This window comes from Coregonus clupeaformis, chromosome 14 (genome assembly GCF_020615455.1).
Source record: "Coregonus clupeaformis isolate EN_2021a chromosome 14, ASM2061545v1, whole genome shotgun sequence".
Lineage (NCBI taxonomy): Eukaryota > Metazoa > Chordata > Actinopteri > Salmoniformes > Salmonidae > Coregonus > Coregonus clupeaformis.
In genome coordinates, this window is record NC_059205.1 from 36530119 (window position 1) to 36555483 (window position 25365).

The 25365-nt window shown below is 41.7% G+C and overlaps 1 protein-coding gene and 1 non-coding gene across 5 annotated transcripts; both read left to right on the forward strand.

Annotated features, from left to right (window-relative positions):
- Positions 1-25157, forward strand: LOC121580953 (junctophilin-1). Of its 4 annotated transcripts, none has more exons than XM_041896182.2 (6): positions 1-674; positions 6119-6881; positions 10736-10854; positions 21279-21973; positions 22160-22256; positions 24942-25157. In XM_041896182.2, the coding sequence occupies exons 1-5, from the start codon at positions 296-298 to the stop codon at positions 22238-22240; spliced, it is 2037 nt and encodes a 678-aa protein (XP_041752116.1). In that variant the 5' UTR covers positions 1-295; the 3' UTR covers positions 22241-22256; positions 24942-25157. The 4 variants fall into 4 exon arrangements, with proteins under 4 accessions (XP_041752116.1, XP_041752115.1, XP_041752114.1 ...); XM_041896181.2 differs by lacking the exon at positions 24942-25157 and adding an exon at positions 22438-22753; XM_041896180.2 differs by lacking the exon at positions 24942-25157 and having other exon boundaries at positions 21279-22067; positions 22160-22234.
- On the forward strand, positions 15016-15072 carry LOC121581714. Its single transcript, XR_006003249.1, has one exon. It is a non-coding gene; the product is annotated as a U7 small nuclear RNA (small nuclear RNA).
- Positions 25158-25365: the final 208 nt, after the last annotated feature.

Genomic DNA, 25365 nt, shown 5'->3' on the forward strand with positions numbered 1-25365 from the left:
CTCTCTGCTGTGAGAGAGGGAGAAGAGGAGATCATCATAAAATAAACCAGGAGCGATTTTGGCAGCCGTAGTGGCGCGCTCTCTCTTCTTCCCACATACCGCTTTAGCCGACAACCACAAATGCACACAGTGACAATCATTAATCTCTGCTTGGAACCACAACACCTCACAACACTGTCCACCGGACTCTCACTTCAGCGCTCCTACTTTTCGTTTAAAATCCGCTCTGGACTAGCGAGGGACAGCACAATATCCGGGAGCTACCACGACTCGTTCTTCTCCCCTCATAATCTGAATGACGGGCGGACGGTTCGACTTTGACGATGGTGGCACATATTGCGGTGGCTGGGAGGATGGAAAAGCCCATGGGCATGGCGTCTGTACCGGGCCCAAGGGCCAAGGCGAATACTCCGGGTCCTGGAACAATGGTTTTGAGGTAGTGGGGGTGTACACCTGGCCCAGTGGAAACGTGTATCAGGGCTACTGGGCACAGGGGAAACGACACGGACTCGGTGTGGAATCGAAGGGAAGATGGATTTATCGTGGCGAATGGACTCATGGATTTAAAGGTCGATACGGGGTCCGGCAAAGTCTCCACACGCCTGCCAGATACGATGGGACATGGAGTAACGGTCTGCAAGATGGATATGGAGTTGAAACGTATGGTGATGGAGGTAAGCGTGCCAGTAACAGTTTGTGGTTAGTAGGCTACATGTAATGCAGTCTCACTTGTTACAGTGTAGAAGGGGGCATATGTTTCCACACGTGTTTCGTTGTATATTTATAGAACAGTTGTAGTATAAGAGTTGACTATTTCCATTAATTACGAAAGATTCTCGATGAGTAATTCACTTGTATCACAGTGTGATAGAGTAGAGAAGCCTGCCTGAACTATGTGCCAGTGCCACACCACTGAACTCAATTGATATATGACTGTACTGGTCAGTCAGCACTGAGCACTTCCATAGTAACCCAACGTAGCAGGCGTACTCCCATAGAGGTCATGGCTAAAAATAGAAACATCACTCAGCCACACTTGAAAATCAAAGTGCTTTTTACCCAGCGCAGATCTATAGACAACTATTGATATTTGTTCATTTGTTGCACTATGGAAATTAGTGTACAGTAGTTTCTACAGAAAGTAGTTTTAGAGTTGTTGTTGTTGTTTTCAAAGATTGTGTTTGAGGCACAGGTGGTCATGAAGTTGTAATGCCAGGCAACCTGGTCTCAGAGCATTTCGTATTATTCTGTACGTAAATCCGAGACACACCATTTAGAACGATATGTTAAGTTTCGTGTGGTATGTATTAATTTGTGCATGTCCATCACCCATTTCGTATGATATGTTACGAATTACAATTCGTATTATATGTTTTGATTTGCAATACGTACAATATGTTACAAATTTGCAAAATGTATTAAATGTTACAAATTTGCAAAATGTATTAAATGTTACGAATTTGCTAAATGTATATGTTACGAATTCAAGCTAGGTGGCTAAGTGGCTAAAGTTAACTAGCTGGTTAACTTTAGCTAGGCTAGGGGTTAGGGGTTAAGGTTAAGTTTAGGACTTAGGTTAAAGCGTTAGGGTTAGGGTAGGATTAGCTAAAAGGGTTAAGGTTAGGGGAAGGGTTAGCTACATGCTAAGTAGTTGCAAAGTAGCTCAAAAGTAGTAAGTAGTTGGAAGTTGCTAATTAGCTAAAGTTGTCCGTGATGAGATTCGAACTTGCAACCTTTAGGTTGCTAGACGTTCGGATTATACGGCCACCGACCCGTCCGTCCATCCACCCCAACCAATCACCCAACTAAGTAACCATCTGTCTTATGTAACCATACCAAACGTAACATATCCTGCTAATTTGTTTCTGGTTTTATGTGTACTATGTTACGTCTAGTCTATGAGACCAGACTATGCCAGGGTACACAAACATAGTCATACACACATAGTTGCATATAACTTGTAGGTTATATCTATTCCAGAGAGAACAATCTACTTTTTGCTGACTCATAGCATCGATTGATAGGGTTTTATATATTGATTACAGGTGAAAGCAATAATGGATTGTAGGAAAGTCGATAGACGTTAATAGATAATTAAACACACCACAATATCTTACATCATGCAGTGTGATAATCAATAGATACAGTGGCATAATACACAAATAACAACATAATAATTAGATTTGCAGAAGATAATGTTGACATCGACTGCAGCCTGAAGGCTGGAATTGCAGAAGATGAAGTGAACATTGTCTGAGGGCCAGTCTGAGGGCCAGATCCAACAAAACCTGAGCATACGGTATTAGCCGGTTCCCCCTGGGCAAGCATGGCTTCGAGTGCTTTATTTTGTGCTTGGGGTCTTCTAGTACTCTCATATGTGTCACTCACTGGTTCAATTTGTAAAGCAAATAAATCACAGTTTGTGAATTGGACAATCTGAAGCAGTAAAAGGTTTGCCTGACGACTCAAACTGAATTATTCAGCTGCTCTATCGTTCGCTACATGCTGTACTTCATTGCGGAGAAAGCTAACATTTGTGGGCGTAGCGTAGCGTTTGGCAGGAGCAAGGAGTTTGGGCAGCCAGGCAAGCAAAAGTTACCTGAGTCATAATAGGATCAGTCAGTTTAGGAATCAGTGGGACAGTGTCACTCAACAAAATATAAATACTAGTCACTGACATGAAGCCTTTCAAAAGAGCCCTAATCTATCCTCCTAATGTGTTAAGATTGATTTTGTTCAGTAACCTAATTATGTTTAGACTGATTTATTTCACATAGTAAGACAGATGGAGTTATGTTTGGCTTGACTGACAAACTTCCCAATGTCTCAAGTTACTTACCTCTTTAAAATAGCACATTCTTTTTTTTTAGAAGCAATAATGATGGACAGAGTGGCATATCGCCTTGAGTGCATACCAGAATGCAGTATGCATTAAGAAATGTAGACCCCATGTAGCTGCTGAAATGGTGGGAAGGCTTGAGATGTGTGGTTTCTTAGCATTTTGCGCTTCCCCCTTCAAACAAATATCTGAATGCCAAAAACACAGTTGGAGTGTCAAGTGAAGTTGTGATGATGTCAGGTCAGTCAGTGTTACTGTGGGGTTCAACATTACTGTTAGAGTGTGACAGGATTGTTTTGTTTTAGAATCAACTTCCACCTTTTCGCTGTTTGAAATTAGTGACTTCTGCCAAACTGCAGTCCTTCCAATGGATCCTGTGTGTAGGAAGCACAAGGAAAGCCAAATGAACCCCTATGCCCTATGCACTTGTGGAGATCTGAGAGGATTTGAAAGGTATAAGCAATATGGTAATAGCTCTAACTTGCCCTCTGATAGGCTAGGTGGAAGTTTCACTATATTGCCTATACCAATCAAATTGTATCAGATCTCCTCCACTAGGGCATAGGGTCTAGTGGTTAATTTGGAATTGGGCCGCAGGATGAGCGGCCATAGCCTACACTTCCCAGTCCCTCCTGCATGCCACGGCCTGTTGCAGGACAGGTTGTTACTGGGGTGGGAGCTCATCTTTGACAGATTTGGACCACTGCACTTGTTGTAACCTCACTAGGCCCTATCTAATCATAGATAATGATACTCCATAGTAATGTCTTCATCCTTGCTTCAGGCATGAGCGACATAACCAGTCGGTTAGGGCCCCCGAGCCGCTAGGGGGCCCACGACCCCAAAAATGTAATATGTCCCCCTTGATTTTGTTAGTCATTCTCACTCAGATATCATATTAACATGGCATAACCCACTGAGCAAAAACTGGTTGAATCAGTGTTGTTTCCATGTCATTTCAATCAAAAAATCTATGTGATGACGTTGAATCAACGTGGAAAACTGATTGTAAGTCATGGCAAATGTGTACAACTGCAGGAAATTAGCTTTAGAACTGCAAAAACGTAATTTCCAAACAAACCTTGCTTAGTGCCCCCAAAAGGCTAGGGCCGGCCCTGATCCTTGCCAACTTTCCAAAACCTAAACAAACATTGGCGCACATGCCCTTATGACAAGAGAAGGCCACTAACTTTAATTATGTACCAGTGGTAGACTATGCTTTTATAGTATGTCTACTGCCATGAAGACTGCCTGGTTTGGCATAACGCCAAGAGTATATCAATAGCAAATGATGAAGTGATAGTAAATCATGATACAAACTAATACTGAAATATGAATCTCGTCATGGACGTGGTATCTTGTATGTGGTTTGAAATACATACAGGTCTGTCTGACCGACAGCAGAATCACAGTACCTGGGTGAAATTAGGTATTGTACAGTGGGGGAAAAAAGTATTTAGTCAGCCACCAATTGTGCAAGTTCTCCCACTTAAAAAGATGAGAGAGGCCTGTAATTTTCATCATAGGTACACGTCAACTATGACAGACAAATTGAGATTTTTTTTCTTCAGAAAATCACATTGTAGGATTTTTAATGAATTTATTTGCAAATGATGGTGGAAAATAAGTATTTGGTCACCTACAAACAAGCAAGATTTCTGGCTCTCACAGACCTGTAACTTCTTCTTTAAGAGGCTCCTCTGTCCTCCACTCGTTACCTGTATTAATGGCACCTGTTTGAACTTGTTATCAGTATAAAATACACCTGTCCACAACCTCAAACAGTCACACTCCAAACTCCACTATGGCCAAGACCAAAGAGCTGTCAAAGGACACCAGAAACAAAATTGTAGACCTGCACCAGGCTGGGAAGACTGAATCTGCAATAGGTAAGCAGCTTGGTTTGAAGAAATCAACTGTGGGAGCAATTATTAGGAAATGGAAGACATACAAGACCACTGATAATCTCCCTCGACCTGGGGCTCCACGCAAGATCTCACCTCGTGGGGTCAAAACGATCACAAGAACGGTGAGCAAAAATCCCAGAACCACACGGGGGGACCTAGTGAATGACCTGCAGAGAGCTGGGACCAAAGTAACAAAGCCTACCATCAGTAACACACTACGCCGCCAGGGACTCAAATCCTGCAGTGCCAGACATGTCCCCCTGCTTAAGCCAGTACATGTCCAGGCCTGTCTGAAGTTTGCTAGAGTGCATTTGGATGATCCAGAAGAGGATTGGGAGAATGTCATATGGTCAGATGAAACCAAAATAGAACTTTTTGGTAAAAACTCAACTCGTCGTGTTTGGAGGACAAAGAATGCTGAGTTGCATCCAAAGAACACCATACCTACTGTGAAGCATGGGGGTGGAAACATCATGCTTTGGGGCTGTTTTTCTGCAAAGGGACCAGGACGACTGATCCGTGTAAAGGAAAGAATGAATGGGGCCATGTATCGTGAGATTTTGAGTGAAAACCTCCTTCCATCAGCAAGGGCATTGAAGATGAAACGTGGCTGGGTCTTTCAGCATGACAATGATCCCAAACACACCCCCGGGCAACGAAGGAGTGGCTTCGTAAGAAGCATTTCAAGGTCCTGGAGTGGCCTAGCCAGTCTCCAGATCTCAACCCCATAGAAAATCTTTGGAGGGAGTTGAAATTCCGTGTTGCCCAGCGACAGCCCCAAAACATCACTGCTCTAGAGGAGATCTGCATGGAGGAATGGGCCAAAATACCAGCAACAGTGTGTGAAAACCTTGTGAAGACTTACAGAAAACGTTTGACCTGTGTCATTGCCAACAAAGGGTATATAACAAAGTATTGAGAAACTTTTGTTATTGACCAAATACTTATTTTCCACCATAATTTGCAAATAAATTCATTAAAAATCCTACAATGTGATTTTCTGGATTTTTTTCTCTCAATTTGTCTGTCATAGTTGACGTGTACCTATGATGAAAATTACAGGCCTCTCTCATCTTTTTAAGTGGGAGAACTTGCACAATTGGTGGCTGACTAAATACTTTTTTCCCCACTGTATATGATTTCAATCCATTCAATGAAAAGTTCCCAATATAATAAGGACATTGTATACTTGTAGGGATGTTTCCACTTCAATTCCGTGAATTGACATTGGGCTAGTGTAAAGAGATTCTAATCAACTCTAATATTCTAATTTTGTACCCCAAATGATTATTTTGTGATCATGACAAAAATGTGCGTTCAGGATTTTCTTAACGTTTGTATTCATTTTTGCCATTTCCTGTTGTCCTAACAGGTACGTACCAGGGGCAGTGGACAGGAGGAATGCGACACGGATACGGTGTGCGGCAAAGTGTACCTTACGGGATGGCTACGGTTATTCGTTCGCCTCTTCGAACCTCGCTGGCCTCGCTCCGCAGTGAACAGAGCAACGGCACCGTCCTCCATACCAACCTCGACCTGTCAGACAGCCTTGCCGGCACCAGAGGAGGCTTTGTTCTCAACTTCCACAGCGAAGGCGAAGGTGAGAAGAAAAGGGGCCTGTTTCGTAGAGGGTCCCTGTTCGGCAGCCTCAGAAACCTCCGAAAGTCTGAATCCAGGTCGTCCATATCGAGCAAACGCAGTTCGGCACGCAGCGATGCCGCCAGCTCCATCAGCCGAATCAGCTCCAGCGATGCCAATTCCACCATCAGCTTTGGGGATGGAGTTGATGAGTACATGCCCCTGGAGGACAATGTAGACGCCACCACCACAGAGTCCTATATGGGGGAGTGGAAGAACGACAAGCGGAACGGCTTTGGTGTCAGCGAGCGCACCAACGGGATGAAGTATGAGGGAGAGTGGATGAACAACAAACGCCACGGCTACGGATGCACAATGTTCCCAGACGGCACCAAAGAAGAGGGAAAATATAAAAACAATGTGTTGGCGCGAGGCATCAAGAAGCAGCTCATTCCACTCAAAACCACCAAAACAAAACAGAAAGTGGATCGGGCTGTGGAAGGAGCCATACGGGCAGCAGCAATTGCCAGAACAAAAGTAGAAATAGCCACTTCAAGGTAATCAGTTTCTCAATGTGCATTGTTGCGTCTGAAATGACACCCTATTTCCTATGCAGTGGACAACTTTTGACCAGAGCGTTATGGGCCCTGGTCAAAAGTAGTGCACTATATTCGGAATAGGGTGCCATTTCGGACGCAGCTCATGTTGTGGTGGTGTTGGTGGTGATGGATCCTACTGCTGCATGGGCTTCCAGGTCAGGTCTGCTGATTGGGTTAGGTTGAATGGCTGACAGGTTGGGATTCTCAACTAGGGGTCAGGTTTTTATTGGTGTCACCTTATCCTACCTCTCTCCAACATTCTCCAACTTTCTCCAACGCTCTCTCTTGCTCTCACTGACTCTCTCTTTCTCACTCTCTGCCTCTCTCTCTGGCCCTTTAACTCACTCTCACTACCTCTCGTTCTCCATCTTTCACTTTCTTTGTCTCTCTCTCTCACACACACACACACACACACACACACACACACACACACACACACACACACACACACACACACACACACACACACACACACACACACACACACACACACACACACATACACACACACACACACACACACACAGACACACACACACAGACACACACACACAGAGATTAAAACATGTTTTGCACATACATGTGGCATACGTAACACGTTACATACTTAAAGTTCAGATGATGAACTTCAGTACATAGTAAATTCAGACAGTGGCCCAATGACACACTGGAACAATTTGATACACGCTGTAGTGATCCAAATAGTGAGGATCAAATCAAGACAAATCATGGTACAACCATATTGTTCACATCATTGTGAGGGTGTGACCGTGTGACACATGCAATTGTGAATATTGGCAGGTGAGAGGCTGTCAACAATTGCAAGAGTTCAATAATACATTAGGTTAGTAATGAGTGTTTATAGTTGATTGAGACACATGCTCTTGTTTAAACATATTCAAGACATACATCTCAGAGATAGCTCAGTCTTATAAAAGATCTGTAAGACCAGAATACTAGGTGTGTATTATAAGCATGGAAATCTGGCATCCATGCTGTGTTTATGCTCGTCTGAAATACATTTGATTGCGATCAGGTGGAACACCAAAACCATACATAGCTGCTTGTTGGAGGAAGTTGACCTGTTTGCTGGAAAACTACATAGAAAATATTTGTATCCTCGTCTTAGGCCTACATTCTGTGCCTACTGCTTTTTCAAAAGCATGGGATGACAATGAGTAATTTGCCAGAGCATGGAATAGCAAGGAGAAAGCTGTTGAACTTTTGAAGTGGTAGTTCTCTAAGACACCCACATCAACTTGAGCCAGCCAAGTAATATCTCTGGTTCATTTTAGAACATGTGAGATAGCTAATATGAAGTACAAAGTCATGGTCAATGAAGTCCTTATGACATGGGTTGGACTTGGAATTATTCCAAATTAAATTAAATCAGAAATAAAGACTCAGAGAGAAGAAATTGCAACCATATTGTTAATAGCCTATCTTGCCTATCACTTCTTTCAATGCTACATTAAACAATAATAATAATATTGATTAAACTGCACTATTGTCCTTTGAATGCAATGCACAGATATACTACCATGTTAAACACCCACTCCCTATCTGTTTACAGTATCAAAATAGTCACTTTATTGACGTATCATGCCCACCAATCCCCCCTTTCCTTCTAATCTTCTTGGATGAGAACCACTCATTAGCATGTTCTTTATCCTGATTTTCTGGCATCTGTATACATTTTAATGAGGGCTCTCATATCTAGGCTCACCACCACAACAACTCCTCCTGTCATGAAATATAAATATGTCCCTGCAGCGGCAGTATGTCTGAAATGAAGGTCTCTGCCTTTGAAGACTGTTATGTGGCTGAGTTGATCAGTGTGGTAAGAGCTTTGGAACGTGCGGACCTGGTTCAGCTTGCGTCACTTTTCTACATCATCTGGGTGGAAGCCCAGGGGAGAGAATGAGGGAGGGAGAGGGAGAGAGAGAAAGAGGGAAAGAGACCAGAGAGAGAGAGAGAGCGAGAGAGAGAGAGAGAGAGAGAGAGAGAGAGAGAGAGAGAGAGAGACGAAGGAGGGCAAGCAGTTCCTAGACCAGACCGGACGGTGTGTGCTAGCTGTGCCCTCCTCACATGTGAGGCCAGCAGCATCTAGTGTGTCAGTCAGCACTGAGCTCTGACTAAATAAGGCAAGGCAGGACTTGGCTTATCAACAGCTGACAGGAATACAGCCTAGCAGCAGCAGCTGAGCTGATACAGTAGCCCGTCTCTGTCCCACCATCCAATATCATCTGGTGGACTACTCAGTCAGTCTATCTGGCTGGGAATAGGTGTTGGGTAGGTATATTACTCATCTTCCCGCCCAGCTCTCATAGACTTGCTAACAAGCTCCCAGTAAAGCTTCTTAAACTTGGTTCAGGTCGCCTTTTTTCAATGTGCCCTTGCTCCCTCTCTTTTCTCCCCGAGCCATGTGATGTAGTATAGCCTATCGCCCCAGGTTTGAAAGCTTTAAGGAAGCCTACATGAAATCGTATGATGATGATGATGATATAAGGACAACTTGTTGTACTCCTCATTGTACAGTAGCTATGTAAGCCCATGGGCGGCTTAGTGCATGATGACTCAATCAATTCTTGGTAAAATTCTCTCTATAACAGGTTAATGGCATGATTCATTCAACAGCACAACTGCGCTATATGCATATGGAGTTCACATGATTCACAGTGATTCACTGACTGCAAAACTGTCATGTGTCTACATGAGGCAAAGCTAATTGCACATAATAAAGACTTTCCTCAATGCACAATGTAAGGTTCTGTAGTCATGTGCCCCCTAAATTTGTTGAAATGCACCTGCATAGTCAGTAGTTGAAAAAAAGAGTCCACAATTAAGGTTGAAAAAGCATACGTTGTATTCAATTACAGATAAGGACCACATGTTTTACCCTTGTCAACTTAATCGGTTTCAAACACGCATTTTTATCCACCTTCATTTGAAAAGTGAAGACCTTCTCAAAGTTGTTGAAAGGATACATTCAGTTCAAGAGACACCGTGTGAATCCTCCTGCACTCCTCTGTAGTCAGAGGCCCTGAAGGACACTCATACAGACCTGTTTATAAAGAAACACTATTGAATTAATCTTGTATTATTGAACCATTGAAATACTGTACATCATGATAAGTATAAAGAAGTATATCATGCTATTCCTTATGTCAATGCATGTAAATGGTTTGTTTTGAAAACGATTTTACTTGAGAGAAAGGAAGTAAATGCAACACAAATATCTAACTTGAAAAAAAGTTTAATCAGAAATGACAAAAATAATGGTTGTGATGAATGACACAATGCGTTCTATTGAATATCACACAGTGGATATGGCATGTCAAACCATTTAATGTTTGCAACGCTGCTAACAGCGTGAGACTGCATGATAACCATACTCTTTTATTATTTAATTCTCTACTTCTAATATGATTTCATGTTGGAAAAAGCTTTTGCTCCAACAGTATTTACTGGGAACATGTAGCACCAGCTCTCCAGTCTCAACCCTATAAGACACTAAAGACAGTGTCTATCTGGAAGGCCCAGAGGCATTTAGTGCTTCTTCACCCTCTTAGACCTGGCTTGAAGTAGTATTTTAATTATCTTTTATAATTTAGCTGTGTCTGAATGGGCTTGTCTGGAGAAATGAAACCAATGGAACAGTCCCAAAAGTGCAAACTCTGTCAATGTTGCACTCTCAAACAACATGCTCAAACAAATTCTCAAAGTATTTAAAAGAAAACAAATAGTATTTGAACCCCGGTATGTACCCTTCCCAGTCTAACCAGCTCTAATTCTGCTTTGCCTTCATCCAGAACGGCTCACGCCAGAACTAAAGGTGACGCTGCTGACCAGGCCGGTCAGTCAGCCAGTCAGGACTCAGACATCGCCAGGGCAGTGGCCAGGGAACTGTCTCCCAACTTCCATCAGCCAGGTAACCCAACATACCCAACTTGCCCAACCAGACCCCAGCATCTATTTATCTCACAGCCCCTTGTTATAATCCCCTTTGTCCAATGCCTTTCGTGTCTGGGTTGTGTGTTTTTCTTTATTTTCTGTCTGGGGCAGATGTACAGTTGAAGTCGGAAGTTTACATACACCGTAGCCAAATACATTTAAACTCAGTTTTTCACAATTCCTGACATTTAATCCTAGTAAAAATTCCCTGTCTTAGGTCGGTTAGGATCACCACTTTATTTTAAGAATGTGAAATGTCAGAATAATAGTAGAGAGAATGATTTATTTCAGCTTTTATTTATTTCATCACATTCCGAGTGGGTCAGAAGTTTACATACACTCAATTCGTTTTTGGTAGCATTGCCTTTAAATTGTTTAACTTGGGTCAAACGTTTCGGGTAGCCTTCCACAAGCTTCCCACAATAAGTTGGGTGAATTTTGGCCCATTCCTCCTGACAGAGCTGGTGTAACTGAGTCAGGTTTGTAGGCCTCCTTGCTCGCACATGCTTTTTTAGTTCTGCCCACAAATGTTCTATAGGATTGATGTCAGGGCTTTGTGATGGCCACGCCAATACCTTGACTTTGTTGTCCTTAAGCCATTTCGCCACAATTTTGGAAGTATGCTTGGGGTCATTGTCCATTTGGAAGACCTATTTGCGACCAAGCTTTAACTTCCTGACTGATGTCTTGAGATATTGCTTCAATATATCCACATAATTATGATGCCATCTATTTTGTGAAGTGAACCAGTCCCTCCTGCAGCAAAGCACCCCCACAGCATGATGCTGCCACCCCCGTGCTTCACGGTTGGGATGGTGTTCTTCGGTTTGCAAGCCACCCCCTTTTTCCTCCAAACATAACGATGGTCATTATGGCCAAATTTTTGTTTCATCAGACCAGAGGACATTTCTCCCAAAAGTATGATATTTGTCCCCATGTGCAGTTGCAAACCATAGTCTGGCTTTTTTATGGCGGTTTTGGAGCAGTGGCTTCTTCCTTGCTGAGCGGCCTTTCAGGTAATGTCAATATAGGACTTGTTTTACTGTGGATATAGATACTTTTTTACCTGTTTCCTCCAGCATCTTCACAAGGTCCTTTGCTGTTGTTCTGGGATTGATTTGCACTCATCTCTAGGTGTCACGTACATTGAGTACAGGATTGGACCAAGGTGCAGCGTGGAATGCATACATGTTTATTTATTAATTAAACACCGACAAAACAACAAAAGCAACGTAACGTGAAGCTCACAATGGCAACACACAAACAAGCCAAACAAGAATCAAGATCCCACAACATAGGTAGGCAAAATGTCTACCTAAGTATGATCCCCAATCAGAGACAACAATCGACAGCTGCCTCTGATTGGGAACCACACCCGGCCAACATAGATCTAGAAAACATAGAATCTATACATAGAAATTCACACCCTGACCAAACCAACCAAAGAAAACCGGGCTCTCAAGGCCAGGGCGTGACAGTGTCTGGACCCTGGTGTGGGAGGCCCCGACCCTGGAGAGGGGTTGACGTCTGGTTCTGGAGTGGAGCCGCTGACCGGAGCAGAACTGGACCCCGGGGGAGCGGACTGCTCTGGCTCTGGACTGGAGCATCTTACCGGGGCTGGACTAGGCACCGGTAGAGCGGACTGCTCTGTCTCTGGACTGGAGCAGCTGACCGGAGCTGGAATGGACACCGGTGGAGCGTACTGCTCTGGCACTGGAGTGGAGCAGCTGACCGGAGCTAGACTGGGCACCGGTGGAGCGGACTGCTCTGGCACTGGAGTGGAGCAGCTGACCGGAGCTGGACTGGGCACCGGTGGAGCGGACTGCTCTGGCACCAGCCTTACCGGGCTGGGGACACGCACCACTGGTCTGGTGCGAGGAACAGGCACGGGCCGCACCGGGCTGGGAACACGTACCCCTGGTCTGGTGCAATGAGCAGGCACGGGCCGCATCTGGGCTGGGAACACGTACCACTGGTCTGGTGCGAGGAGCAGGCACGGGCCGTGCCGGACTGGGAACACGCACCACTGGTCTGGTGCGAGGAGCAGGCACGGGCCGTGCCGGACTGGAGACACGCACCACTGGTCTGGTGCGAGGAGCAGGCACGGGCCGTGCCGGACTGGAGACACGCACCACTGGTTTGGTGCGGGGAGCAGGTACGGGGCGTACCGGGCTGGCGACTCGCACCACTGGTTTGGTGCGGGGAGCAGGTACAGGCCGTACCGGACTGGATACACGCACCACTAGTTTGGTGCGGGGAGCAGGTACGGGGCGTACCGGGCTGAAGACACGCACCACTGGTTTGGTGCGGGGAGCAGATACGGGGCGTACCGGGCTGGCAACCAAGGTGCAGCGTGAAATGCATACATGTTTATTTATTAATGAAACACCGACAAAACAACAAAAGCAACGTAACGTGAAGCTCACAATGGCAACACACAAACAAGCCAAACAAGAGTCAAGATCCCACAACATAGGTAGGCAAAATGTCTACCTAAGTATGATCCCCAATCAGAGACAACGATCGACAGCTGCCTCTGATTGGGAACCACACCCGGCCAACATAGATCTAGAAAACATAGAATCTATACATAGAAATTCACACCCTGACCAAACCAACCAAAGAAAACCAGGCTCTCAAGGCCAGGTCGTGACACTAGGATACAGAACGTGTGTCCTTCCTGAGCGGTATGGCGGCTGCGTGGTCCCATGGTGTTTATACTTGCATACTATTGTTTGTACAGATGAACGTGGTACCTTCAGACATTTGGAAATTGCTCCCAGGGATGAATCAGACTTGTGGAGGCCTACAATTCTGTTTCTGAGGTCTTGGCTGATTTCTTTTGATTTTCCCATGATGTCAAGCAAAGAGACACTGACTTTGAAGGTAGGCCTTGAAATACATCCACAGGTACACCTCCAATTGACTTAAATGATGTCAATTAGCCTATCAGAATCTTCTAAATCCATGACATCATTTTCTGGAATTTTCCAAGCTGTTTAAAGGCACAGTCAACTTAGTGTATGTAAACTTCTGACCCACTGGAATTGTGATACAGTGAATTATAAGTGAAATAATCGGTCTGTAAACAATTGTTGGAAAAACTACTTGTGTCATGCACAAAGTATATGTCCTAACCGACTTGCCAAAACTATAGTTTGTTAATAAGAAATGTGTGGTGTTGTTGAAAAACAAGTTTTAATGACTCCAACCTAAGTGTATGTAAACTTCCGACTTCAACTGTATATGCAAATAGACAAAATGTAAATGAAAATCTGTTAAGAGAGGAATATAATTATCATAATTTACCTTGGGGTAAAATAAAGCTCTGTATTTGTATGATTTATTTTATACAGTCTTTATCATATTTATCAAGGGTGCCAATAATTTTGGATCTGGCTGTATGTCTACGTCGTACAGCATATTCTTGTACAAATTAATATTATTTTTTCAGCTTTTGTCAGCCTGCTTAGTTTTGTAAGAGGGTGGTTCTTCAGTGTGATCAGAGATTGTATTGTTCATGTTATGGTCTCATGCATGTTTAACTCCTCTATGCATGTAGGTCTGTGGTCTTATGTCATCGTTGGGCATTCCTCTTTTTACCACATGGTCTTGCTCAGGTCTGGACCATATAGCCTCTTTAAACCTTTGACACTTGACCTGACACCAAGATAGTGTATATCACCGACTATTAATAACCATGTTCCATAACCAGCCAACATGTTCCATAGCAAGCAAGCCAGCCTGCAAGCTCACAGTTTACTATAGTATACTACAGTACTTACTATAGAATTCTGTAGTAAACTGTAGTATACTGTAGAATACTATACTACACACTGTAGTATCAATCGATCATGTGTATTACTTAGTATAGCATTTTGTAGTATACTGTAGAAGACTATAGTAAATACTACAGTAATATCAGCAAAAACAATACAGTCCGCAAAAACACTATTTTTTTTAGTTTTCATTTTCATTTGCATGTACCCTGCCCATTCCCCTCCCCATATCCCAATCTGTGCCACCTGTAAGTGAGAAACTTACATGCCAAGTATAGCCCACATATTGTGTTCCCTATGATTATAGAAAAGTCTAACGTTCAGACTCTAGTGCCACCTACCTACCTACCTACATGTTAGGGAATATGTGCTCCTTTAGTATTTCTCCAGTAGGTTTCCTCAAGGAGAAAGCCCCCCACTTCTATGTCAAAGATAATCAAACAAAAACACTTTAGTAAATACAGGAATGTCCCCCAAAAAAGTACAGTAAATAGTACAGTATACTACAGTCCGCAAAAACACTACAGTAAATACTGCTTAATACTACAGTCCACAAAAACACAACAGTAAAAACTACAGTATATTACGGTCCGCAAAAACACTACAGAAATGACTATATAGTATATACTACTCATTGTTTTATTTATTTTTTTTGGGGGGGGGTAGATCAGCTTTAATATTGCAGATAGATTGTAACTTCCATCAATGTAATTGTCTGCATCACTTCCAATCCCCCATATGTTTTTTCTTTCTCGCAAATATATGAAGTTGAAGTCGGAAGTTTACATACACTTAGGTTGGAACTCGTTTTTCAACCACTCCACAAATTTCTTGTTAACAAACTATAGTTTTGGCAAGTCGGTTAGGACATCTACTTTGTGCATGACACAAGTCATTTTTCCAACAATTGTTTACAGACACATTATTTCACTTATAATTCACTGTATCACAATTCCAGTGGGTCAGAAGTTTACATACACTGAGTTGACTGTGCCTTTAAACAGCTTGGAACATTCCAGAAAATGATGTAATGGCTTTAGAAGCTTCTGATAGGCTAATTGACATAATTTGAGTCAATTGGAGGTGTACCTGTGGATGTATTTCAAGGCCTACCTTCAAACTCAGTGCCTCTTCGCTTGACATCATGGGAAAATCAAAATAATTCATTCAAGACCCCAGAAAAACAATTGTAGACCTCCACAAGTCTGGTTCATCCTTGGGAGCAATTTCCAATCGCCTGAAGGTACCACGTTCATCTGCACAAACAACAGTACGCAAGTATAAACACCATGGGACCACGCAGCCGTCATACCACTCAGGAAGGAGACGCGTTCTGTCTCCTAGAGATTAACGTACTTTGGTGCCAAAAGTGCAAATCAATCCCAGAACAACAGCAAAGGACCTTGTGAAGATGCTGGAGGAAACAGGTACAAAATCCTCTATATCCACAGTAAAACGAGTCCTATAACGACATAACCTGAAAGGCTGCTCAGCAAGGAAGAAGCCACTGCTCCAAAAAATAAAAAAGACAGACTACGGTTTGCAACTGCACATGGGGACAAAGATCATACTTTTTGGAGAAATGTCCTCTGGTCTGATGAAACAAAAATAGAACTGTTTGGCCATATTGAGCATTGTTATGTTTCGAGGAAAAAGGGGCTATCTTGCAAGCCGAAGAACACCATCCCAACCGTGAAGCACAGGGGTGGCGGCATCATGCTGTGGGGATGCTTTGCTGCAGGAGGGACTGGTGCACTTCACAAAATAGATGGCATCATGAGGAAGGAAAATGATGTGGATATATTGAAGCAACATCTCAAGACATCAGTCAGGAAGTTAAAGCTTGGTCGCAAATAGGTCTTCCAAATGGACAATGACCCCAAGCATACTTCCAAAGTTGGGGCAAAATGGCTTAAGGACAACAAAGTCAAGGTATTGGAGTGGCCATTACAAATCCCTGACATCAATCCTATAGAAAATTTGTGGGCAGAACTGAAAAAGCGTGTGCGAGCAAGGAGGCCTACAAACCTGACTCAGTTACACCAGCTCTGTCAGGAGGAATGGGCCAAAATTCACCCAACTTATTGTGGGAAGCTTGTGGAAGGCTAACCGAAACGTTTGACCCAAGTTACACAATTTAAAGGCAATGCTACCAAATACTAATTGAGTTTATGTAAACTTCTGACCCACTGGGAATGTGATGAAATAAATAAAAGCTGAAATAAATAATTCTCTCTACTATTATTCTGACATTTCACATTCTTAAAATAAAGTGGTGATCCTAACTGACCTAAGACAGGGAATTTTTTCTAGGATTAAATGTCAGGAATTGTGAAAAACTGAGTTTAAATGTATTTGGCTAAGGTGTCACGCCCTGACCTTAGAGATCCCTTTTATTCTCTATTTGGTTAGGTCAGGGTGTGATTTGGGTGGGCATTCTAGTTTTTCTATTTCTTTGTTGGCCGGGTATGGTTCCCAATCAGAGGCAGCTGTCTATCGTTGTCTCTGATTGGGGATCATACTTAGGCAGCCTTTTTCCCACCTTAGTTTGTGGGATCTTGGTTTTGTGTAGTGGTTTTGTAGCCTGCAGTACTTTACGTTCGTGTGTATTTTGTTGTTTAGTCTGTGTTCATTTATTGAATTAAAATGTTCGCCTACCACGCTGCACCTTGGTCCGAGCCGTCTATCAACGAGCGTGACATAAGGTGTATGTAAACTTCCGACTTCAACTGTATCCATATACATACATACACATACATATACAGTGAGGGAAAAAAGTATTTGATCCCCTGCTGATTTTGTACGTTTGCCCACTGACAAAGACATGATCAGTCTATAATTTTAATGGTAGGTTTATTTGAACAGTGAGAGACAGAATAACAACAAAACAATCCAGAAAAACGCATGTCAAAAATTTTATCAATTGATTTGCATTTTAATGAGGGAAATAAGTATTTGACCCCTCTGCAAAACATGACTTAGTACTTGGTGGCAAAACCCTTGTTGGCAATCACAGAGTTCAGACGTTTCTTGTAGTTGGCCACCAGGTTTGCACACATCTCAGGAGGGATTTTGTCCCACTCCTCTTTGCAGATCTTCTCCAAGTCATTAAGGTTTCGAGCCAGACGTTTAGCAACTCGAACCTTCAGCTCCCTCCACAGATTTTCTATGGGATTAAGGTCTGGAGACTGGCTAGGCCACTCCAGGACCTTAATGTGCTTCTTCTTGAGCCACTCCTTTGTTGCCTTGGTCGTGTGTTTTGGGTCATTGTCATGCTGGAATACCCATCCACGACCCATTTTCAATGCCCTGGCTCACCCAAGATTTGACGGTACATGGCCCCGTCCATCGTCCCTTTGATACGGTGAAGTTGTCCTGTCCCCTTAGCAGAAAAACACCCCCAAAGCATAATGTTTCCACCTCCATGTTTGACGGTGGGGATGGTGTTCTTGGGGTCATAGGCAGCATTCCCCCTCCTCCAAACACGGCGAGTTGAGTTGATGCCAAAGAGCTCGATTTTGGTCTCATCTGACCACAACACTTTCACCCAGTTCTCCTCTGAATCATTCAGATGTTCATTGGCAAACTTCAGACGGCCCTGTATATGTGCTTTCTTGAGCAGGGGGGACCTTGCGGGCGCTGCAGGATTTCAGTCCTTCACGGTGTAGTGTGTTACCAATTGTTTTCTTGGTGACTATGGTCCCAGCTGCCTTGAGATCATTGACAAGATCCTCCCATGTAGTTCTGGGCTGATTCCTCACCATTCTCATGATCATTGCAACTCCACGAGGTGAGATCTTGCATGGAGCCCCAGGCCGAGGGAGATTGACAGTTATTTTGTGTTTCTTCCATTTGCGAATAATCGCACCAACTGTTGTCACCTTCTCACCAAGCTGCTTGGTGATGGTCTTGTAGCCCCTTCCAGCTTTGTGTAGGTCTACAATCTTGTCCCTGACATCCTTGGAGAGCTCTTTGGTCTTGGCCATGGTGGAGAGTTTGGAATCTGATTGATTGATTGCTTCTGTGGACAGGTGTCTTTTATACAGGTAACAAACTGATATTAGGAGCACTCCCTTTAAGAGTGTGCTCCTAATCTCAGCTCGTTACCTGTATAAAAGACACCTGGGAGCCAGATATCTTTCTGATTGAGAGGGAGTCAAATACTTATTTCCCTCATTAAAATGCAAATCAATTTATAACATTTTTGACATGTGTTTTTCTGGATTTTTTTGTTGTTATTCTGTCTCTCACTGTTCAAATAAACCTACCATTAAAATTATAGACTGATCATTTCTTTCTCAGTGGGCAAACGTACAAAATCAGCAGGGGATCAAATACTTTTTTCACTCACTGTAAATGCATATATATATATACATATCCTTTAAAAAAAAATATTTCCCTTTATTACTTTCCAACCCCACCACCCCTTCCCTATTTGAAGTAAACTAGTGAACAACAATGCTTAGGCCTCTACTTCCAGCTTATACATACTATATACATTTTATGGACACAGTTAATTTTACAATAATTATATTTTGTTTGTTTTTACTCCTGAACTTCCTCTACCCTCAACCTCTCCGATCATTTTCATGATGTCCATCCGGTTTGCTTCAATATGCCATATCTTTCTAACTGTGCTCTTTCACAAAAGCTCTCAACCTATAACCTATATACTTATTATGGACACGGTATGCTTACATTATTAGTTATCTTGTTGTTATTAGTTGTTGTTAGTTATTATTAGTCCCATCCATTCAACACCACCCATCTATCTCTTAACACCATCCATATTGGATTTCTATTTGCCATATATTTTTCAACTGTACTGTGATGCTTTACAAAAGTTCTGAACCCTTATATTCTCATTGTTTCTACAAATTGTAAATTGAAAATAAACATTTTTGCTAAAAGTATTATTATATTATTGATCGATTGACTATGACTTTTCAGATCACCCAGTAGTGCTATCTGCAGGGTTAGCTCTAGGTAAATATTGCAATCCTTTAGCCATTCCTGGACCTGTGTCCAAAAACAAGCTACAAATGGACAGTACCAAAACAAATGATCTAATGATTCTGTCTCTTCGCAGCAAAATCTGCAGAGCTGGGAAGATTGTATCCCCCATATAAATAACATTCTATTGGTAGCAAGAATTTTGTATAATAATTTAAATTGAAAAACTCTACGTTTTGAATCCGGCGTCATTTTGCGTATCAGTTCATAAACACTATGCCATGGAATCGGTACGTCAAAAATCTCTTCCCAACTGTTTTGGAATCTATATGGGACGGCTGTCAATCCTTTGGTCTTTAAATGAAACTGGTATACTTTTTATTTATCACAATTTTCTTTAACCAATTATGTTCTTTAATGCAGGGCTGACAGTCAAGTTCCTTACTTTTTCCCCCTTCCACTTTCCTCTTCCATTTTTGCGGTAATGCTGCAATTATTTGGTTGTAATTTTGGGTAGAGCAGACATTTCCATATGTTTTTGTTAGCTGCATGTGCGAGATAACTCCACCAGTCCTACCTATGATATCATTTACGAAGATTATACTTTTTTATCAAATTGAGTTTAACCTCAATATTTGTTGCATTATTTGTTCTGTAGTTTCTGGAGGATTAAATTGAAATTGCAACCAACTTTCTATGGCTTGTTTTAGAAATAGTGATATTTGGGAGATTATTTATTTTTCAAATAACTGAAAGTGAGAGGTTGTAATCTGAATAAAGGGAAAAAGGCCATTCTTGAACATTGGGTGAGACAATGTTACTCATTTGCTAGAGAACCAGTTCGGATTTAAGTATAACTTTTGTATACTATTTTTTTAACTACAGTATTTATACTATAGTAAACTGTAAACACTACAGTGACTACTACAGTAAAGTCAGCAAAAACACTACAGTGAATACTATAGTATTCCTACTATAGTATTTTTTCATGTGTGCTGTTCTCTTTTATTTAAGTAATTTCTTATTACTGTTTGTTTATGCCCTGTAAATGTCTTATTAACAATGATTTATCCTTGTGATTTGATTGACTTTTTATGAACAACTGCTGAGGTTGTAGAGATTTAGTAAGGGATCATAGCACTTTGATGCTATTAATAGTAGAATAAATATTATGAACCATGATTCTATTTGATAACACTGCTTGCGTCAGAAAGGTATCAACTTTGTTGGCTTGCGAGCTCCACTTGTGTCAGCTGTGTGACAGCGTTGGCCTCATCAGTGGTCAGGAGAATGTTGAGAATCCTTCGAAGCTTTAATCATAAACCAACTAGGGCAGCTTTGAAACTCCATTAAGGAACAAATACTCCATACGTGAAATCATGGACGCAGAAAAGGCATCCTAACCATGAGATAACTGAAAGTGAATAAATGGGAATTTATGATTTACCAAAAGCAACACAAAATAATATTTAGGTGTATGTTTATATCTGTATCTGAAATTGGGATTCAGCCCTAAGTGCTTGTTGAGGGGGGAAAAAAACAAATGTGTGTTGATTGTGATATAAACACATGCCATTAATTCAAATATTGTGATATATTAGATCACTGTTTACATGGCCTAAGTATAGCTAAAAAGACTGTATGATAATAATGTCCTTCCATTTTCTAGGCCCTGATTATATAAAGCAGAGGTTCAATGAACCTATTGAACCTATTGTCCAAGAGGAGAAGAAAGAGAAGTCCCCTTCAAGTAGCCCTCATTTCTACCGTAAAGGCACAACCCCAGACCACTCTCCCATCGCGAGTCCACAGCCCTCTCCCCCACCAACACCCCCACCAGCGCCAGCCCCAGAGCCCAAGAAGAGCTTCTTCAGCAAGCTCGTCCCCAAGCCAGGGAAAGAGAACAAGACCCCTTCAGCAGAGAGCCAGGCCCCGGTCATCACAAAGGCAGTGTCTAAGACATCGTTGAAACAGGAAGTAAGACAAGAAGTGCATCCTCAACCGAAAACTTTCAAGATGGCGGAGTCTGTCCCCGCCAGCCCTGGCAATGGACAGCTGCACACTGACACTGAGTACCACGGCTACTACGTGAAGCCAGATGTGAAGATCCCTCCAGACGAACCTGAGGGAGTAGAGGAGGAGCATGTTACCCCGTCTGCCTTCGCCCAAATGCCACCGCCCGCAAAACCTATGGCGCAGTACAGGACACCCACCCCAAAACCTGGAGCGCCAAAGTCAGCAGCCAAAGAAAGCAAACCTGAGCTAACACTTAAAAAACAAGATTCATATAAGCCAAAAAGCCTAGCAGAAATTAGGAAACAAGCCAGCTTGGAGATCACCACGGATTTCGTAGAGGAAGAGTCAGTAAGTAACTCATACTGTATGATGATGAAAATGGGAAAACTGAAGCAAAGAGAAAGAAAGGTGTCATTTCAGAACAACGTATGAAACATCAAAGGTAGTCTCATATTTTCTGTGATAATGTCTAGCTAACTTTCAACTGCCGTTATTGAAATGTTCTCCTGAAGCTTTGTCTTTCCTACTTCACAGGGTCCTAACTCAATACTGGTTGCCCTTGTAATGCTGTTGAATATTGGTCTAGCAATAATTTTTGTCCATTTTTTAACCTGACGGAATCTGAACTGAGGTAAGAATCAGCTTAATAACATCTATTCAGATGTTATGAATTGTAGAGCATTGATACAGTAGTTTTTTCCCGTTCAATTTTAAAGTGTAAATTGCAAGTTTTACATGAAATATTAAGGTACAGATAAGCCTGAATGTGATTCAACATAACTATTAACCCTCTAACTGTTTTGACCCTTCAGTGAACTCATCAAAACTAGTGGCATAGGTCCCTAACTCTCTGCAGTGGCATCAACGGCCTTTAAAAATGGCGCCGGTCAAGCACAGACACAGGCAAAGGAGGACTGTAAATAGAGTGAAACATGGGAGAAAGATGAGACCAGGACCATTCGGCCCAGACGCTGCCCAGTGTCGCTGGTGTTGATTTGTGACTCGCTTGGGTTCTGTGAAAGTTGAAGCAAGCAGTCGTTGGGAAAGCAACAAAAAAACGATCTGCTGATTCAAGCTGTTACCAGTCAAGTGTATTGCCACTTCATCTGCCCTGACAGGGGGGATGTGGACGGGGGTGTGTGTGTGGGGGGGGGGGGAGGATATGATCAGAGATGCACTTTTAGTTGACAGACGTTAACAGCTGCCTTACTATTTTACCATCTGACGTTTTAGTGGGGATATGCAGTGCACAAGGCTGCCAGAGGAATGTATTTGGGCAGACTTTGCTGCTGTGGGAGTGGTCTCGGTGTGTCTCTGTGTTCACTAGACTATTCACTTGGTAGATAAGAAATCATACATGTTTCGAAGTGGCACTCACCAGTCTTATTCCATTCCCCACTGCTAAAGCCTTGTCTAACTTCTCATGTTAGGACATGCTTGTGCGTGGGGCTGTTTCAAGTGCATTTGCTTTATGTATTTGTTAGTAACTGTTAGGTTTTCATTAGTTTTTTTCCCCTTTGTCTGTTTATCCTTAGGTATTACAAATTATTAAGAGAGCATTTTATTTATTTAAGTCTAGTCCATGCATTTCTCAAACTTTTTGAAGATCCTTCAAATCCAAAGGAATTTCCATAAAGCCTATGTTACACAAAGCAGTTCTCATTTGAAAGAAATTGCAACATTTAATTCCAGTTATTGTGAGGACATATTTATAAATAGTCCAATTTGAGAGTCATTTATATGTAATTGAAGTATCTTAGCAGTATACAGGCACAGATGTTTTTGACTAACCAGCTATTGGCTAGAGGCTGGCTACATGTAACACACACTTATGAGATGACATAGTTAACCAACACTGTGATTTAAAAATAAGTAGACGTATATTTTAAGAAGTAAGTAATTTAGAGCTACATTTGTGATATTGAATCACTTTCCTACTGAGTCAACAAAACACATTTTTATTTCTATCTATCTATCTATCTATCTATCTATCTATCTATCTATCTATCTATCTATCTATCTATCTATCTATCTATCTATCTATCTATCTATCTATCTATCTATCTATCTATCTATCTATCTATCTATCTATCTATCTATCTATCTATCTATCTATCTATCTATCTATCTATCTATCTATCTATCTATCTATCTATCTATCTATCTATCTATCTATCTATCTATCTATCTAATCTAATCTAATCTAATCTAATCTATCTATCCAGCCAGTGATAAAGTTTGTTAACATGGCTAGTCATTCACACACTGACCCTACAGTATATTGCACCCAATTGGTTGCTTGTAATTTGATTGATTTTAAGGCAAAGGACTGTAGTTTTGGGAGTGGTTTGCACTTGCAGATAGATTTTGCAATTTTTCCTTGTGCAATCAAGGATCAATGTGCAAAAATGTTTTCGTCTAAAGTGTTTTGTCAAATAAAGGCATAATGGTTAATTTTGCAATATTGTACATTGTCAAATGGAGGCCTATGACTTTCCAACTTGATTTATTCTTCTTTTGTTCTATTTTGTAGCAAATATGGCATCCAACATTGATTTATTGACACATGAATATAACATAGACAGTAGATTGGCACATGAAGAGAATACATAACAATAAAGTGATTTGTTTGGTTTGATTTTAATTAAAAAATATGCAGTTGCCTCTTGTTGAGGAATTATTAGATTTTTCTTTAATGATTTGTGCATGGGTTGGTTGGTTGATGCATGTCAAATTTTGTTCTTAATAGTTTGGCGTCTTTCATTTGGCCAAGCAACACCACAGCTAGCCTACCAACACTGGACCTCATACTTACTTACTAACTTGCACGGTTGTGAAAGCAGTCCAATGCTCAAAACCTACTCTGCAATAACACCTTGTTATGTCTGTTGAATACATTCAGGTAGAGTAAATGGTTGGCTAAATGTTTAGATGAGTATTTGTCACAACATTAGAATGACGTTCCAGTTTACTTTGGATAAGACAGAGGAGAGAGTGTCATTGTCTTAAATATGTGAAAGTCTAATTACTGTATTCAATGTCATCAATATTTTATTTTTGTTGTGCCTAGTTAGTGAAGCATGCATATTTGGTTAAATTTTTTGAATAATAAATATGTTCTGTTTGCTCAGTTAAAATAGAATGAAATGTATTATATTTATAAAACTGTACATTTTGGTAAACTGTTGAAAGGTGTAGGAGATGCATTTTCACTGGTTATGGTAACATTTCCATTGCAACAATGCTGAGAGTATGAGGAGGATGTGAAGGATGCATCAGTTGGATTTGAGGGCAGTAACATTGCAATGTTTTACAGAGGTTTGGTCAGACAGACTGCCACAGAGAGTATGTGAGATTGGAAGAAGAAAGCATCAGAAGGGGAAATGGCTCCAGATATGTTTATTACTACTTTTCTGAATGTAAAGTATTAAAGAACATTTAGAGCACAGAGATACAGGGCAATTCCACCACTTTTCCACCTCATATTCATTATCTCCAGCACCATACCACCCACAGACGCCAATTCAACATCTATTCCACGTTGGTTCAACGTAATTTCATTGAAATGACGTGGGAAAAATGTTGATTCAACTAGTGTGTGCCCAGTGGGCAGTGTCTACATATGAAAACAGCACGTTTCTAAGATCCGTGGTTAAAAAGATGAGAAGGAAGTACCTAAACAATGTTTCTCTGTGACATCACAGGGTAGGATTAAAAGTAAGAACTTGTAATGAGTTTGT

What these genes read in the sequence shown, in the direction of transcription:
- LOC121580953 (XM_041896179.2), top strand. Translation starts at nt 296, where the DNA reads ATGACGGGCGGACGGTTCGACTTTGACGATGGTGGCACATATTGCGGT. An exon ending in TGAAACGTATGGTGATGGAG is followed by an intron (nt 675 to 6,118) that starts GTAAGCGTGCCA and finishes TTGTCCTAACAG; the next exon opens with GTACGTACCAGGGGCAGTGG. An exon ending in TCCCAACTTCCATCAGCCAG is followed by an intron (nt 10,855 to 21,278) that starts GTAACCCAACAT and finishes TCCATTTTCTAG; the next exon opens with GCCCTGATTATATAAAGCAG.